This window comes from Myotis daubentonii, chromosome 9, assembly GCF_963259705.1.
Source record: "Myotis daubentonii chromosome 9, mMyoDau2.1, whole genome shotgun sequence".
NCBI lineage: Eukaryota > Metazoa > Chordata > Mammalia > Chiroptera > Vespertilionidae > Myotis > Myotis daubentonii.
The window spans coordinates 41726387-41741208 of NC_081848.1; the positions used below are offsets into that span (position 1 = coordinate 41726387).

The window sequence follows — 14822 nt, forward strand, 5'->3', positions numbered from 1 at the left end:
AGCTCTATCTTTTGCCTCTCAATCACATACTTTCCATCATTCCATAAAGTACAAGGAGATGGGAGAAGTCATTTTTTGTCTGGGAATATTCATGAACTAAGCCTTGATAGGACAGTTTTAGTAGCAGAAAGGACACCGAAAACATTTCGAATACAGGGAATAGCTCAAGCAAAGACCCAAAGGTAGGAGATGGCTGGAATGGTCCTGCTCTTGTGCCTGTATAATGGGATGCTTCCAACAAATTCTTTCTGGTACCCTAAAGTACAGTCACTCCACTCTCTTCTATTTCAGGGAGCCCCTTGACAGAGCGGAAGGTATCAATACCCAGTTGTTGTGTATCCTTTGCAACAGCTGATGAGCCATCTCCTGTCTACACCCCAGTGGTTAAAAACACAGATTCCCCCATCTGGAATTTTCAACAGCAATCAAGGTTTGTATTTTATAATGTTCCATTAGCCTCTAGAATCTGGTTTTGTTCCAGGAGACAAACTCAGAGCAAGGAATATAACAAACACAGTAATCGTTTGCAGACCTGGGAAATGATTTTCTTATCAAGCAATTATTTAATCCTAATGCTTTTAAATTCACAGCAAAAGGTGAAGGGATTAAGAAGTACAAATTGGTACTTATAAAATAGTCATGGGGTGTGAAGTACAGCATCGGGAATATAGTCAATAAAACTGTAATAACTATGCATGGTGTCAGGTGGTACTTGAAATATCAAGGGATCACTTTGTAAAGTATTGATTTTCTAATCACTATGCTGTGTACCTGAAACTAATACAAAATAATATTGAATGTAAACTACAATTGAAAAATAAAAGAAAAAAATAGGGAAAAATAAATTCATAGCTAGCAGTGGTTTAAAAGTTTGATGTGTTTTTTATTCAGTGAGGATTGTAATTATCTTTAACTCCCAGTACCTAGAACAAAGCAGGGCATTTCAGGTAATTAAGATAAATTTAAAAATTACACATAGTGGCATATGCTGCTCTCAGCTCTATATTCTTAGAAGGTGATAGCTAAACGTTCAGGGAAGACTTCTTAAACAAGATATCTCAGCTAAGTATGGAGGAATGTATGTGTTATCTAGATGAAGGCCAAGAGAACAAACCTCAGAAAAGACTGAGGATTGTACATACTTGGGAAAGATTTCTGGTGCAGTGGGAAGAGGCTGGCTTTGGAACTAGAGAAAGGTGGCCTCCAGCCTCATCTCTGTCAGTTACTAACTCTGTGAACAAGTTACATAACATCTCTGAACCTTTGATTCCTCATCTGTCAAATGGGATAAATCACAGGGTTATTGTGAGGTCCAAATTAGATGACATTTAGGAAAGTTACCTCGTGGTACATATTAGGTACACAGCAGATCTTGTGGAGGGCTCAAAAATCGGAGGCTGAGTTATGTTAGTCATATTACAGTTGTACTGACTGTGGCACAGGGAGGTTACATAATCTGTAGGCAAGATAAGAAGAAAAATGAATAATGATACATTTTTTTATTCCTTTATCACAAAATTGTTTCATTTGATCCTCCTAGCAACCTGTAGGTAGATGTTATTATCTCATTTAACAGATTTATTATCCCAAAGTAAGCCAGACTCAGGATCACTCAGGTGACAGTAGTAGAACTAGAATTCAAAGGTAAGAATTTGGACCCCCAGCTAGAATTCAAAACTCTGACACAATATTCGTTTCACTTTAGCACAGTGTCTCTCATTCAATTCCCCAGTGGTCTCTGGGGAAAAAAATTAAATCTCTTGATTTACCTTGGTTCTCCCATCTTGCTCACCTGAAACAGTGATACCTGGTTTAGAACTTTCCAAATCTGTGTAATTTAAAACTGTGTAATTCATGTCATATAAAACATTAAAGAATTCCACATCAACTTCTTTACCTGGTATGAAAGTTGGGCATCTTCCTATTTTGGTGCCTTACCTGTGCACAGAGTGGCTTTGGAGTCAGGCAAACTAGGGTTCAAATCCCAGCTCTGCCACTTGCTGACTTTTATGTCACCTTGAACAAATCACTCACCTCTCTGAGCCTAGCTTCATCATCTATAAAATAGGGATAATAATGCCCATGTCATAGGTTTTTGTGCAGATTACATGTCCATAAAACACTTGATGCTATGCCTGGCCCAAAATAGGCACTCAGTAAATGTTCTTTTTCCCCCTCTTTTTTCCTTCTCACCATTCCCCCACTCCCATGGCACAGGAAGTATTCTTACCTGCTGCAACAAAACTGTTCATTACCTGTTGAGGGACTCCCTTTCCACACTCCCTCCCTTGTCTTGAAAAACAGAGTGAGTGTGAGGGGGAAGCCGCAGTATCAGGGGAACCTGTTTTCAGGTCTTGGCAAGTTACTTCATCTCTCTGACTTTCCATCTCCTCCTTTTAACTGTGAAAATAAAAATAAATCCTAAATAATGACATTGAAGGTAAAATGAAAGTGCATTGCAAACTACAAGATATTCTTCAAACCTACACAGTTCATTTACTGTGGTTGTTTTTCTTATTAGGCTATCAAAAGAGCTTCTTTTGGACCCACAACAAACTCTGGTCTTCAAAGTTTGGCATAAAGGAGGTATGAACTCTATTCTATAAACTCTGGTTGTGAAAATGAGCTCACACACAATTGGCAGTTTGCTAGTTCTTTTCTTTTTTTAACCAAGTGAAACAGTAGAACTGGTGGTGTTGAATACCTACAAATGTGTTAGAAGTGAATCCCACAGAATGCCCTGGAATTTAAATCCTTACAAAGCAGATAATGTTGTTTGACCACATGCTTAGTGCAGAAATCCAAGTACATCTGAGTCTTTCCAATTGTATCTCAACTATCATAATGTACGGCGTGCCATACACAAGTGATAACTACCCCTTGTGGATGATGTTGTTATGCCTCCTGTTAACTCTGGATTATTAATGAAGGCGCTAGCATTTTCAGGCAGTAGAATCAGACAGCTTGCCCTTCCTTGTTTTAAGAACCTTCCCAGGATAGAGGTGCTGACATCATGGTCCTTGAATCTAGTTTTATTCAGCTAGCATTAATTAGGAAGCATAATACAACAGAGTTAAGAGCACAGACTCTGAAGCCACACTCTTTAAATTTAAATACCAGTTCTGCCCTTACAAAATAGTATGACCTTGGGTGAATGACTTGACTTCTCTATGCTTCAAGTTTCCTAAAATAAAGATGATAATAGTACCTACCTCATAGCTTTTTGGGAGTATTAAATAAATGCTTGATACTTACTAAATACTATCTCAGTTTTTATTACTAAATAGCAATGTGCCAAGAGCACAAATATTTCTGATCCTGCAAGGTAAAAATATAATTTGTTCAATTTTATAGATGTGAAAGCCCAAGGAAATTTAGTGGCTTAACTAAGGTTATATATCTACTAGAGACCTGGTGCATGAAATTCGTGCATGGTAGGGCAGTCCCCTCAGCCCAGCCTGCACACTCTCCAATCCAGGACCCCTCAGGGGATGTCCAACTGCCAGATCCCGGGGATTGGGCCTAAATTGGCAGTCGGACATGCCTCTCACAATCCAGGACTGCTGGCTCCTAAGTGCTCACCTGCCTGCCTGCCTGATCGTCCCTAACTGCCCCCCCCCCAACAGCCTGATTGCCCCTAACTACCCCCCCTGCTGGCCTGGTCACCCCCAACTGCCTTCCCCCCCGTCAGCCTGATCACCTCTAACCGCCTCCCTCCCTGCCTAATTACCTACCCTCCCTGCCGGCCTGGTCACCCCCAACTGCCCACCCCCTGCCAGCCTGGTAGCCCCTCACTGCCCACCCTGCTGGCCCGATCGCCCCTAACTACCCCTCCTGCCGGACTGGTCATCCCCAATTGCCCCTAGCCTGGTCGCCCCCAACTGCCCCCCCCCACCAGCCTGATCACCCCTAACTGCCTCTTCCTACTGGCCTGATCACCCCTAACTACCCCCATGCCAGCCTGGTCACCCCCAACTGCCCTCCCCCCGTCAGCCTGATCACCTCTAACTGCCTCTGCCTGCTAGCCTAATTGCCCCTAAATACCCTCCCTGCCGGCCTGATCACCCCCAACTGCCCACCCCCCTGCCAGCCTGGTCACCCCTCACTGCCCCCCCTACTGGCCTGATTGCCCCTAACTATCCCCCCTGCCGGACTGGTCACTCCCAACTGCCCCCCAACTGCAGCTCCTACCTGCTGCTCCCACTCACCCAGGCCCCACTGTGCCCAATCAGTCCCCGATGAGAGGCTCACGCTGCCACAGCAGCACTTGCCAGCCATGAGCCCTGCATGTGGTGCCCTCCCAAGGGGAGTGGCCTGTGGGATCTGGGTGAAACTGGCTCTCTGACATCTCCCGGGGGTCCCAGATTGCAAGAGGACACAGGCCAGGCTGAGGGACCCCACCAGTGCATGATCAGGCTGGGGAGGGGCCATGGGAGGGCTCCAGGGCATGTCCAGCCCATCTCTCTCAGTCCTGATCATCCAGACCCCCAGCAGCAAGCTAACCTACCTGTTGGAGCATCTGCCCCCTGATGGTCAGTGCATGTCATAGTGAGCAGTTGAGCAGCCTTAGCATATCACTAGCATGTTATGCTTTGATTTGTTGTTTGGTTGTTCTACCATTTGGTCTATTTGCATATTACCCTTTAATTATAGAGGATTTTGCCCTATAGCAAAACAGATATACATATCAAAGATAAGGTTTGGTAAGCAGTAAAGTATTTTTAGGTTGGGGGAACTGCCCTCAGCTGTCTGGCAGCAGGCAATAATATATGCAGATCTTCAGGTTTGGGAAATGCTTTCAGCTATTCCAGCAGCAGGTAATATGATTCAGCCCTGCTGAAGCCTTAAGTTCCATCAACCTTTTGATGAACTTCTTGCATTTATTATGACATGCTGGAATTAGCCTCCAGCAACTAAATCCCTCCTGTAAAACTAGTTGCTGTAAGATTCCTGCTAGGGCCTGGTTTTCAAACTTTTGGTTGATTTGAGTCATCCACAGCATCACAGTTTTTGTTTGGTAGTGGTAAGTTTTAGAGCTAACCCCAAAGCCTAATAAAGACCTGAAAAATAGAGTATAAAGGAAATCAGCTTACCTGTCTCTTGCTGTCCTCCTGTTTGGAAGTGATGCTGTGGGTCTGGTTTAAATGGTTCCTCCCATGCTGCTTCCTCGGATTCACTTATGCCCCCACCCCTCATAAATGCAGCAGGAGCTGATCATAAATAGGTTTTCTCTGAATCAACACTAGGAATTCCTGCTTCATTTAGTTAGGCTCCACACTCCTGTCTTACTTTCTATTCTCTCTCTGACGTATTCCAGAGATTGTAAAGCAGACCAAGACTCACCTTATTAATTCAATACTTATTTATCAGGATAACAAGAATAAGCCTTTGGTCTTATACAGACCTGGATTCAAATCTTGGCTCTGCTGTTTACAAACTGTGTGGCCAAGAAAGGGATCTTCTCAGTCATTAAGGGCAGCCCCCTTAGGAACCAGAGCCTAAGCTCATTTTGCACCCTGTACTGGTTTTCTAGGGGATTATTTGTCTTTTGTGATTTTTAAATTAAATATCTTATCAAAAATTTTGAAAATACAGATAAGCATAGTGGGAAAATGCAGATAAATCCCTCAAAATTCCAGGGGTGATGGTCTTTCAAATGCTTTCTTTCAAGACCCAGTCCCTTGAGGAAAATCACTAAGACACAATAACCAATGGACAAGAACAAGTTTCTTATATTTAAGAGTGCTCTCCAGTTGTCTGTATCAAGAGGACACATCTCAACACTGCCAGCTTTTCCCTGCCATACCAAAAGGGAATCTATAATAATTAAGGTGTACTGGATGTCCTTCCAGACGAAGCTGGGGCTGCAAGGAAAGCCTGGGTCCCGGGTGCCTGCTGGCAGCTGGAGGGAGGGAAGCCCAAGTCCCGGTGCCAGAGGGAAGCCTGGGTGCTGGAGGGAAGCCCGGGTCCCGGGTGCCAGAGTGAAGCCGGTGCCGGCAGCCAGGGGAAGGAAGGCCTACTTTTGCACAAATTTCATGCATCAGGCCTCTAGTCTATATATATAAAAGCCTAATATGCTAAGTGTCTGACCTTTCAACCGGTAGCTATGACACACCCTGACCACCAGGGGGCAGATGCTTGGCGCACAGGCATGGAAACATGGAACAGACTGATGAATCTCAGAGGAAAGGGGAGGGCAGGAAGAGATTAATAAAAGATCTTATATGCATACTAGAGGCCCAGTGCACAGATTCTTGCACCGGTGGGGTCCCTCAGCCTGGCCTGTGGGGATCGGGCCGAAACCGGCTCTCCGACATCCCCAAGGGGTTGCAGATTGAGAGAGTGTGCAGGCCAGGCTGAGGGACCCTACCGGTGCACAAAATTCAACGGTCGTCTAGTTAATCCATAATAGTGCAAGCAGGCTGTGGTTGTCAGTCTCATTCTCATTATCTGTCTCTTCTGTTGATTTTGGAACCACTAAACCTCCCAGTCCCCTAAATCAGTTTCTCTGTGTGCAGCCTCTAATCTCAGTGGCAAGACATGCCTAGCCACACTGCTCTTCTCTTTCTCCCACAGATGAGGAAAGGGTGATTGGCTTTGCCTCGGTGGACCTCTCCCCGCTTCTCTCTGGCTTCCAGTTTGTCTGTGGCTGGTACAACATCACAGACTTCAGTGGAGAGTGCCAGGGGCAGGTAAAAGTTGCTGTCTCCCCTATGGAGAGTTTGATGCACTTCAAAGAAGAAAAACAAGCAAGACGTGGGGTGGAGACCCCAGGATCACTGGTATGTATCCTACTTCACATCCTTAACCAAAAAGGGTTCAACTGAGTAAAATCTACAAGAAAATTCTTTATATGTATTTAGTACTTTCCAGCTTATAGAACACATTATATATTTGTGTTTTGTAATAACCTCATGACCTTTTAGAGGTGATAAAAATGTTCTGGAACTATATATCTCAGTTTTTAAATAAAATAAGATTAGTTGCAGTGTGAATTTGAAATCATATTGGTTGAACATTTTTAAAACTCTTACATTAAAATCATTGGTCTATCGCCCGGCCTGCGTGGCTCAGTGGTTGAATGTCAACCTATGAATCGAGGTCACGGTTTGATTCCCAGTCAAAGCACATGCCTGGGTTGGGGGCTCTATCCCCAATGTTAGGCGTGCAGGAGGCAGCCAGTCAATGATTCTCTCTCATCATTGATGTTTCTGTCTGTCTCTCTCTCTCCCTTCCTCTCTGAAATCAATAAAAATATATTTTTTTAATCATTGGTCTACCTTTTAAAAAAATTCAAAGGGAGAGACTGGGAAGAAGGAATTGATGATAGTAAGCATAGACAACTCTTTCATGGAGTTTAACTATAAAGGAAATGAGAATTTCAAACTGTCCGAGATAGGGGAGCTCTGTCAACACAAAGGTTGTAACATATTCATCTCTTTATCATGGGTGCCTGGTTCAGGATCTGACAGAGTGGGCACCACCAAATAATGAATGAATGCATACATGAGAAAATGATGAGTTTAACAGTCTCTATATAATAAGGACTTTTCTTCACATCAACCCTGGTAGCTATCAGATAAGAAATATCACAGCCACATTATTCTCACATGTAAATGTAAAACAATGTCTAGCCAGGAGTTCACAGACTAGCTGGAGGAACAAGATCATAAATATGTATAGATAGAGCAACTAAAAGGCAATCTAATAGTATAGTCTGTAAAATGGGCATAACAGTATCTACCTCATAAGATTATTGTGAAGTTTAAATGAGAAAATGCATGTAAATTGCTTAGGTCAGTGCTCAACACATAGAAAACACTAAGTAAATTATATTTATAAGTATATAATATATTTTACAAATTTATTTATATTACTTTGTCCCAAAAGGATTTATGATGACAAGTGTACCATTATTTTCATTGCTTCTACAGATCCCAATATACCATCCTTTTTCCTTCCCTGTCTCTGATGTGTATGCTGCATTCCCCAGCTGCATTGCTAGACAGACTCCAGAACAACTTGTTCACACCTCTTCAAAAGAGCTTGGTTTCTCCTCCCCTGGGAGGTGAGTGATTTCTTGATGATGGGACGAAATGGAGTCAAAGTGTAGAAGAGTTCGAGCTGGCTTGTCATTTCTCTCTTTCCTTCATTAAAGGAAGAAACTAAAGACAGGGAAAGAACTTTGTTGACCTTCTGTCACAATATCTGGGAACCTCAAGATCCTATGAAAACAATGTTTTTATAATATAGGAACTAGAACTTTTACTGCTGTCAAAGGGATAGCTTTAGCCCAGCTGGTATGGCTTAGTGGTTGCGTGTCGACCTATGAGCCAGGGGTCACAATTCAATTCACAGTCAGGGCACAAGCCCAGGTTGTGGGCATGCAGAAGGCAGCTGGTCAGTGATTCTCTCTCATCATTGATGTTTCTATCTATCTCTCCCTCTCCCTTACTCTCTGAAATCAATAAAAATATTTTTTTAAAAATAAAAGAATAGCTTCAGGCAAGAGATATGTTTCTGTATTCTCTGGAGGCCTGTGACCTTTGTCTGTAAAATCAGTTATCAGCTGTATGAGAAAGATATCATGATCTTCCTCCTCCCAAACCAATTTGCCAGGTTATTTTGTAAAAAGCAACCGGCTCATCCTTTTCACCCACGCCAACCATGGCTATGCATATGGATATCAGGCTAGAGCATATTTCATCCTGTCAAAGGGCAGGGTCTAAGAATAAGATTGCTTCTCCCCACCCCCCACTCTCTTCAAGGCCCTGGTGTCATCTGGTCTCCTTCTGCCTCTACCAGTCTTTCCCATGTCTAACTCTCTACCTCAGAGAGAAGACAGGGGATCTTCCCCTACAGCAGCTACTCCAACAGCAGCAGTTACCGAGTAGACCTTTTATTCCAAGAAAGATACTTCAATACACCACTCAAAGGCCCACTCCAGTGCTATGTAGCTTTCTGCCTGCTCACTACATGAGGAGAGCCTCTGTGCTCTGCATAAAGGGAGCCCATGTATCTGTCAAATCCTAGATCCCAGGTTTAGATCATTTCTGGTTTGGTTTTTTTTTTTCTTTATTGAATTTATTGGAGTGACATTGGTTAATAAAATTATATAGGTTTTAGATATATAGTTCTATAATACATCATATGTATATTGTATTGTACACTCACCAGCTCAAGTCTGCTCTTACTATTTTATAGGTGTTATTTTGATCATAGCCATCCATGAGACATAAGGGTAGGATAAGGGTACTGTACAAGAACAGAAATACAGATCAGTGGTGAGGCCACTGTTTAGTAATTGTAAAAGCTACAAGTTTAGTGGTTTGCTTTTTGTCCAGACAAAAATGTTTCTGTTCCCACTTCAAAGGGCTATATCAAAAAGTCAAATTCTAGCTAACCATCCAAGGCTACCCTTATTATGGTATATTCATACAGTGGATTAAACTGAAAAGTAAAAAAGGCAATGTTGGTTTACAACAAAATGAATCAAAATAGAAGTTAGACAAAAATAATATGCTTTATATTATTTCATTTATATAAAATTCTAGAAAATACATTCTAATCTATAGTGATAGAAAGCAAATCACTTTGCCTAAAGACAAAGTAGGATGAATGGAGCTGAAAGGAAGGAGGAGTTACTAAGCATAGAAGGAAACTTTTAGGGGTGATGGATATATTTATTACCTTGATGTGGTAATAAATTCCTTAAATATACATGTATCTCAAAACTCATTATATTCTATATTTTAAATATGTGGTTTATTATATACTGGCTATACCTTAGTAAAGCAGTGGTTCTTAAATATTTCCACTTCAAAACACCTTTATACTCTTAAAAATTATTGATGACCTCAAAGCAGTTTGTTTATATAGGTTATCTATCGTTTTTTAAATTTAAACAGAAAATTTTAAAATATAATATGCAAAATCAATTGTGTCTATATATCAGCAATGAGTAATCCAAAATGAAATTGAAAAAAACAATTTCATTTACAATAGCATCAAAAAAGATAAAATACTTAATAAATTTAACCAAAAAATTATAAAACTTATTCTCTGAAAACTACAAAACATTGTTAAAAGAAATTAAAGGTCTAAATACATCAAAAAACATCCCATGTTCATGATTGGAAGACTAATATTGTCAAGATGGCAGTGCTGCCCAAACTGACCTACAAATTCAATACACATTGTCACAATTCCTGCTGGATTCCTTATGGAAATGGGCAAGCTAGTCCTAAAATTCACATGGAAATTCAAGGAACACAATAAACAAAATAGTCTGGAAAAAAACAAAGTTCCCGATTTCAAAACTTAATACAAATCTACAGTAAACAACACAGTGTGGTACTGGCATAAGAATAGAAATATAGACCAATGATCGCCAGCCAGGCCTAGGGACCCAACCCATGCACGAATTTTGTGCATCGGGCCTCTGGTTTTTTAAATAATAGTAAAAATAAAGAGATTATTGCTGGGGTCAAGTTCTTAAATGCCCTACTAAGGAATTTGAAATTTGTTTTATAGATATAAAAGAAGCCAAAACTAGAGAGGAATGATGATGATTAAATAGGTTAGTACATGTTGAATGCTTAAAGCATTGCTTGGCATGTAATAAGGACTCCATAAATGTTCTCATTATTTCAGATCTGTGTTTTCAAAAAATCACTCAGGCTATAATATGGAAAACTTATTCAAGAGGAATGGGTAATACTGAAGGTAAGATTATTTAGGAGATTGTTATAATCCAAGAAGTTGATGAAGCCAGAACTGTGGTAGTGGGATGGATTTGCAATACCATTTCAGGAAGGTGATTTGTTTATTGTCACACTAGGAGTTTTCTCATTGGATGGAAATTTAATTCCCCTCATTTATTCCTGACAGAAGTAGTGCTGCAAGAAGCCAGGCATCACGGCATGAAGAGCATGTGCAGAACATCCGCCGATTTCATGAATCCCTGCAGCAGGGAGAGGCAGTCCCGCCAAGTGATGACAAACTGACCACACCTCCCTGGTCTTCCCATACTTCCATTCTGACTTCTCTGAGGTGAGGCCTTCTGCTGAGAAAAGACACAGGAAACTATAGTGGAGCACAGGTGAATGGGCAACGGCAACCTGCAATACAGCTTTTCCATCAACTACCACCACTCTAGGAGGTTTAATAGGGGCTTTGATGCACATTAGTGTCAAATTGGACCCTGGAGTCTCGCAGGTTTCCTCATACGTGAACCTGTCTCAGCTTGGACCTTTTATTCCTTCACGAGGCTCTGTTATTAATGCACTGTAAATACAGGAATTTTACATTACTCACCAAACTTATAACTACCCTCATAGCTACACAGCATCTCATCTACTTTACAATTTACAAAGCCTCTTTCTGTCCACCATCTTTATCCTCACAACCACTGAATTCTTCCAGACCAGCATCTGTCTCGTAATGCTTCCCTCTTTCTTAGTTTAGTCAGCATCTGAACCAAAGAAGCACTGTAGGAATTGATGGGCCATTATACATCATCTGGATCAGCCATGAATTATCTAATAAGTGTAGTGCAGTGAAAAGGACTTTATTATTATTTTTTTAATCCTCAACCAAGGATATTTTTCCATTGATTTTTTAAAAATATTTATTGATTTCAGAAAGGAAGGGACAGGGAGAGAGAGAGAGAGAAATATCAATGATGAGAGAGAGTCATTGCCTCCTGTATGCCCCGTACTAGGGATCGAGCCTGCAACCCGGGCATGTGCCCTTGACCGGAATCAAACTCGGAACTCTTCAGTCCACAGGCCGACACTCTATCTACTGAGCCAAACCAGGTAGGGCCCCATGGATTTTTAGAGAGTAGAAGAGAGAGGGAAAGACAGACAGAAATACTGATCTGAGAGAAACACATCAATTGGTTGCTTCCTGCACGAGCCTCAACCGGGGCCCAGGCCTGGGAGGAGCCTGTAACCAAGGTACATGCCCTTGACCAGAATTGAACCCAGGACCCTTCAGTCCCCCAGTCGACGCTCTACCCACTAAGCCAAACCAGCTAGGGCCCAGATTCTCATTTTAGATTCTCATTTTAGATTCTCAGCTGGAGACTGAGGCTATTTAAGTAAAACCATCCATAGTGTGACTATATTTATTAGGTCATTCACATAACATATTTTAGAACCCACTGAAAAAAAGAGAAAAAGGAACTCTCCTTCAACCTAGAGCAGTTTCTCTTAACCTCAGCACTGTTGACATTCGGGCCAGATTTTTGCTGTGGGGCATATCCCATGATATTTAGCAGCATCCCTGGACTCTGTCCACTAGACACCAGTAGCACCCCTCTCCCAGTTGTGACAACCAAAAATGTCTCCACACTTTGCCAGATGTCATCTTGGGATCAAAATCGCCAGGCTAAGAACCACGGTTCTAGAGCTTTAGTTCTCAAAATGTTGTGTGTGTCAGAATTGCATGAAAGGACTTGTTGAAACAGATTGCTGGGACCCATCCATACAATTCCTGATTCAATCGGGCCTGAGAATTTGCATTTCTTACAAGTTCTCAGGTGATGCTGGTGCTACCAGGATGACTCTCTACCAAATAGAGAGGAATAGAGATAATCTTGCATTACTTCCTTGGGCTCACAAAGCCCTAAAACAGTATTTTCTTTGAGCAGTCCTATGAGGCCTGCAGAGAAAGTATTAATAAACTTTTTTCACAGATGAGAAATTCTTCGCTTGCTATTACTAGGTTCTGAACCCGGAACCTCTGACAAGGCCAGTTGGGTTTGCATATTTCCTAAAGCTTCACCGTGTTTACATTTATTTGCATGTTCCTGCTACAGGTATTTATCCATGTGGCATACACCCAGATATAGACACCTGAGTAAATCCACTGTGATTTGGTAGAGTCGTTGGCATCTAGTGACAGAATAAGGATCAGCTTTGTCCCCGCATTTAGCTTGGATTTGACTCTAAGACATGCAGACTGTTCCTAACAAAAGGATAGAAAGACTTTTGGTTTACTTCACAGGTATTTAATATCTATGCTGTGCCAATTGTATCAGGCACATTGAGTATACTAGAGAAATGGAGAAGTTTGAGATATTATCTTCTATTACCAGATGCTCATGGCCTAGTTAGGGAAACTAAACTAACACATAATGAGAAAACTAAAGGAAAATCTAAGACAGCAAGTCAGTGGAGATGCCAAGAGTGAAGGAGTTTAAGGGAGAGGTGGACCAATGTTTTGGGGTGATGGACTTTGAAAGGGAGAAATGTGAGCACCTTAAAAGTTGAAAGGAATAAGGACAGAGCAGGGGAGTAGTTTGAACTCAGGTTCCAGCATTCAGAGCTGTGAGACAGGAATGATCCCTGTCTATTATCATGGAAAAAGCACAAGACTTGGAGTCCCAAATTCTGAGTAGCTGCATACCACTCACCCTGGACAAATTCTCTGATCCTCACATTCCTTGTTTGTAAAACAGTAATTACTGATCTCATCTGGTTGGCTGAGAATTAAACAAGGTAATGTATTTGAAAGCATAAAATATTAAATCCTATGCAAATGAAGGTGGTAGTGGTTGGTGTGATTTCTCACTGGAGAATGGTAAGAATAAAAAGGGCCCGTCTCACCGAAACCGGTTTGGCTCAGTGGATAGAGCGTCGGCCTGCGGACTGAAAGGTCCCTGGTTCGATTCCGGTCAAGGGCATGTACCTGGGTTGCGGGCACATCCCCAGTAGGGAGTGTGCAGGAGGCAGCTGATCGATGTTTCTAACTCTCTATCTCTCTCCCTTCCTCTCTGTAAAAAATCAATAAAATATATTTTAAAAAAAAGGGGGGGGGGGCATCTTTCCATGCTGATAGCGCTCTCGAAAACATGGTGAACATTCCTAAAACCCACCAGACTTTCTGTAAGTCTCTTTCTCTCTTGAAAACATATTTTAAAAAATATATTTGTGGTAAGCATCACTTATTAAAATAGTGTTAACAGTATTTTTTTTATATCCATTTAACATTGATTTAATTTTTGTCAAGCACTATGCTAGGTGTAATAGATACATATAAAGGAATCAGCACAGAGCTTATACTTCTTCAGAGGAAATCAATGTGAAACAAACAAGTGATGGGATTGAAGCATATAGAAAGAACTGTGGTGCACAGAGGACCCTTAAAACAATTTAGAGGGTGGTCAGAGAAGGCTTGCTAGACCTTGAAGGATCAGGAATGGTTATGAGGTAGCAAAGGTCAGCGTTATCCAGAGGAAGGCCTTTTTCTGTCAGGTATAGGGCGTGAGGACAGGAATGACGATCAGGAGTGTTTCCCACCAGGAAGTAAGGTTTTTGCTGTGCATCAGAAGAATTGCATAAGCCATACAGAAGAGGGAGAAAGTTGTCCCCAGTGGTGGGATTGTCGTCAGAGAAGTGAAGGATGAGTTGTTGGTAGATTGGAGAGAAAGAGAGCCCTAGTATTCATAGACCAAATGAGAGGTATTAAGGTCCTACCTCACGCAGTAGAATGTCAGGGGAACATAAAAGATGCCTATAATTTCATTGAAAGACCCTTTTGTCCTCTTCTCCCCTTCTTTTTTTACAGGAGGAATCTGAGTGAGCTAGATCAGATTCAGAGGTACTTCAGCCAGAAGCTCACCAAGCCTTTACTTCCCCTCAGTCCTCAAACTCAGACGATCTTGCAGTGCCAACAGAGCCATGGGGACTCTTGTGGGCCAGAAGCCAGCAGCCTAGATCCTGAGAGCCGGTGCATCCTGGAGAAATCCAATAACCTGGTGTTGCAAGTCAGCTCCTTAATCACGGGTATGGCTCAGGCCCCTCTTGTTGAGAAGT

At 41.8% G+C, this 14822-nt stretch overlaps 1 protein-coding gene across 7 annotated transcripts in view; it reads left to right on the top strand.

The window, feature by feature from the left end:
* The window catches only part of C2CD3 (C2 domain containing 3 centriole elongation regulator), a 123365-nt gene that overhangs the window by 80511 nt on the left and 28032 nt on the right, over positions 1-14822 (top strand). For all 7 annotated transcript variants that reach the window (XM_059708451.1, XM_059708453.1, XM_059708452.1 and 4 more), the window contains 6 exons: positions 292-430; positions 2522-2586; positions 6577-6782; positions 7935-8068; positions 10891-11052; positions 14575-14792. In XM_059708451.1, the coding sequence (XP_059564434.1) occupies positions 292-430; positions 2522-2586; positions 6577-6782; positions 7935-8068; positions 10891-11052; positions 14575-14792 (924 nt within the window). The remainder of the gene's footprint in view (positions 1-291; positions 431-2521; positions 2587-6576; positions 6783-7934; positions 8069-10890; positions 11053-14574; positions 14793-14822) is intronic.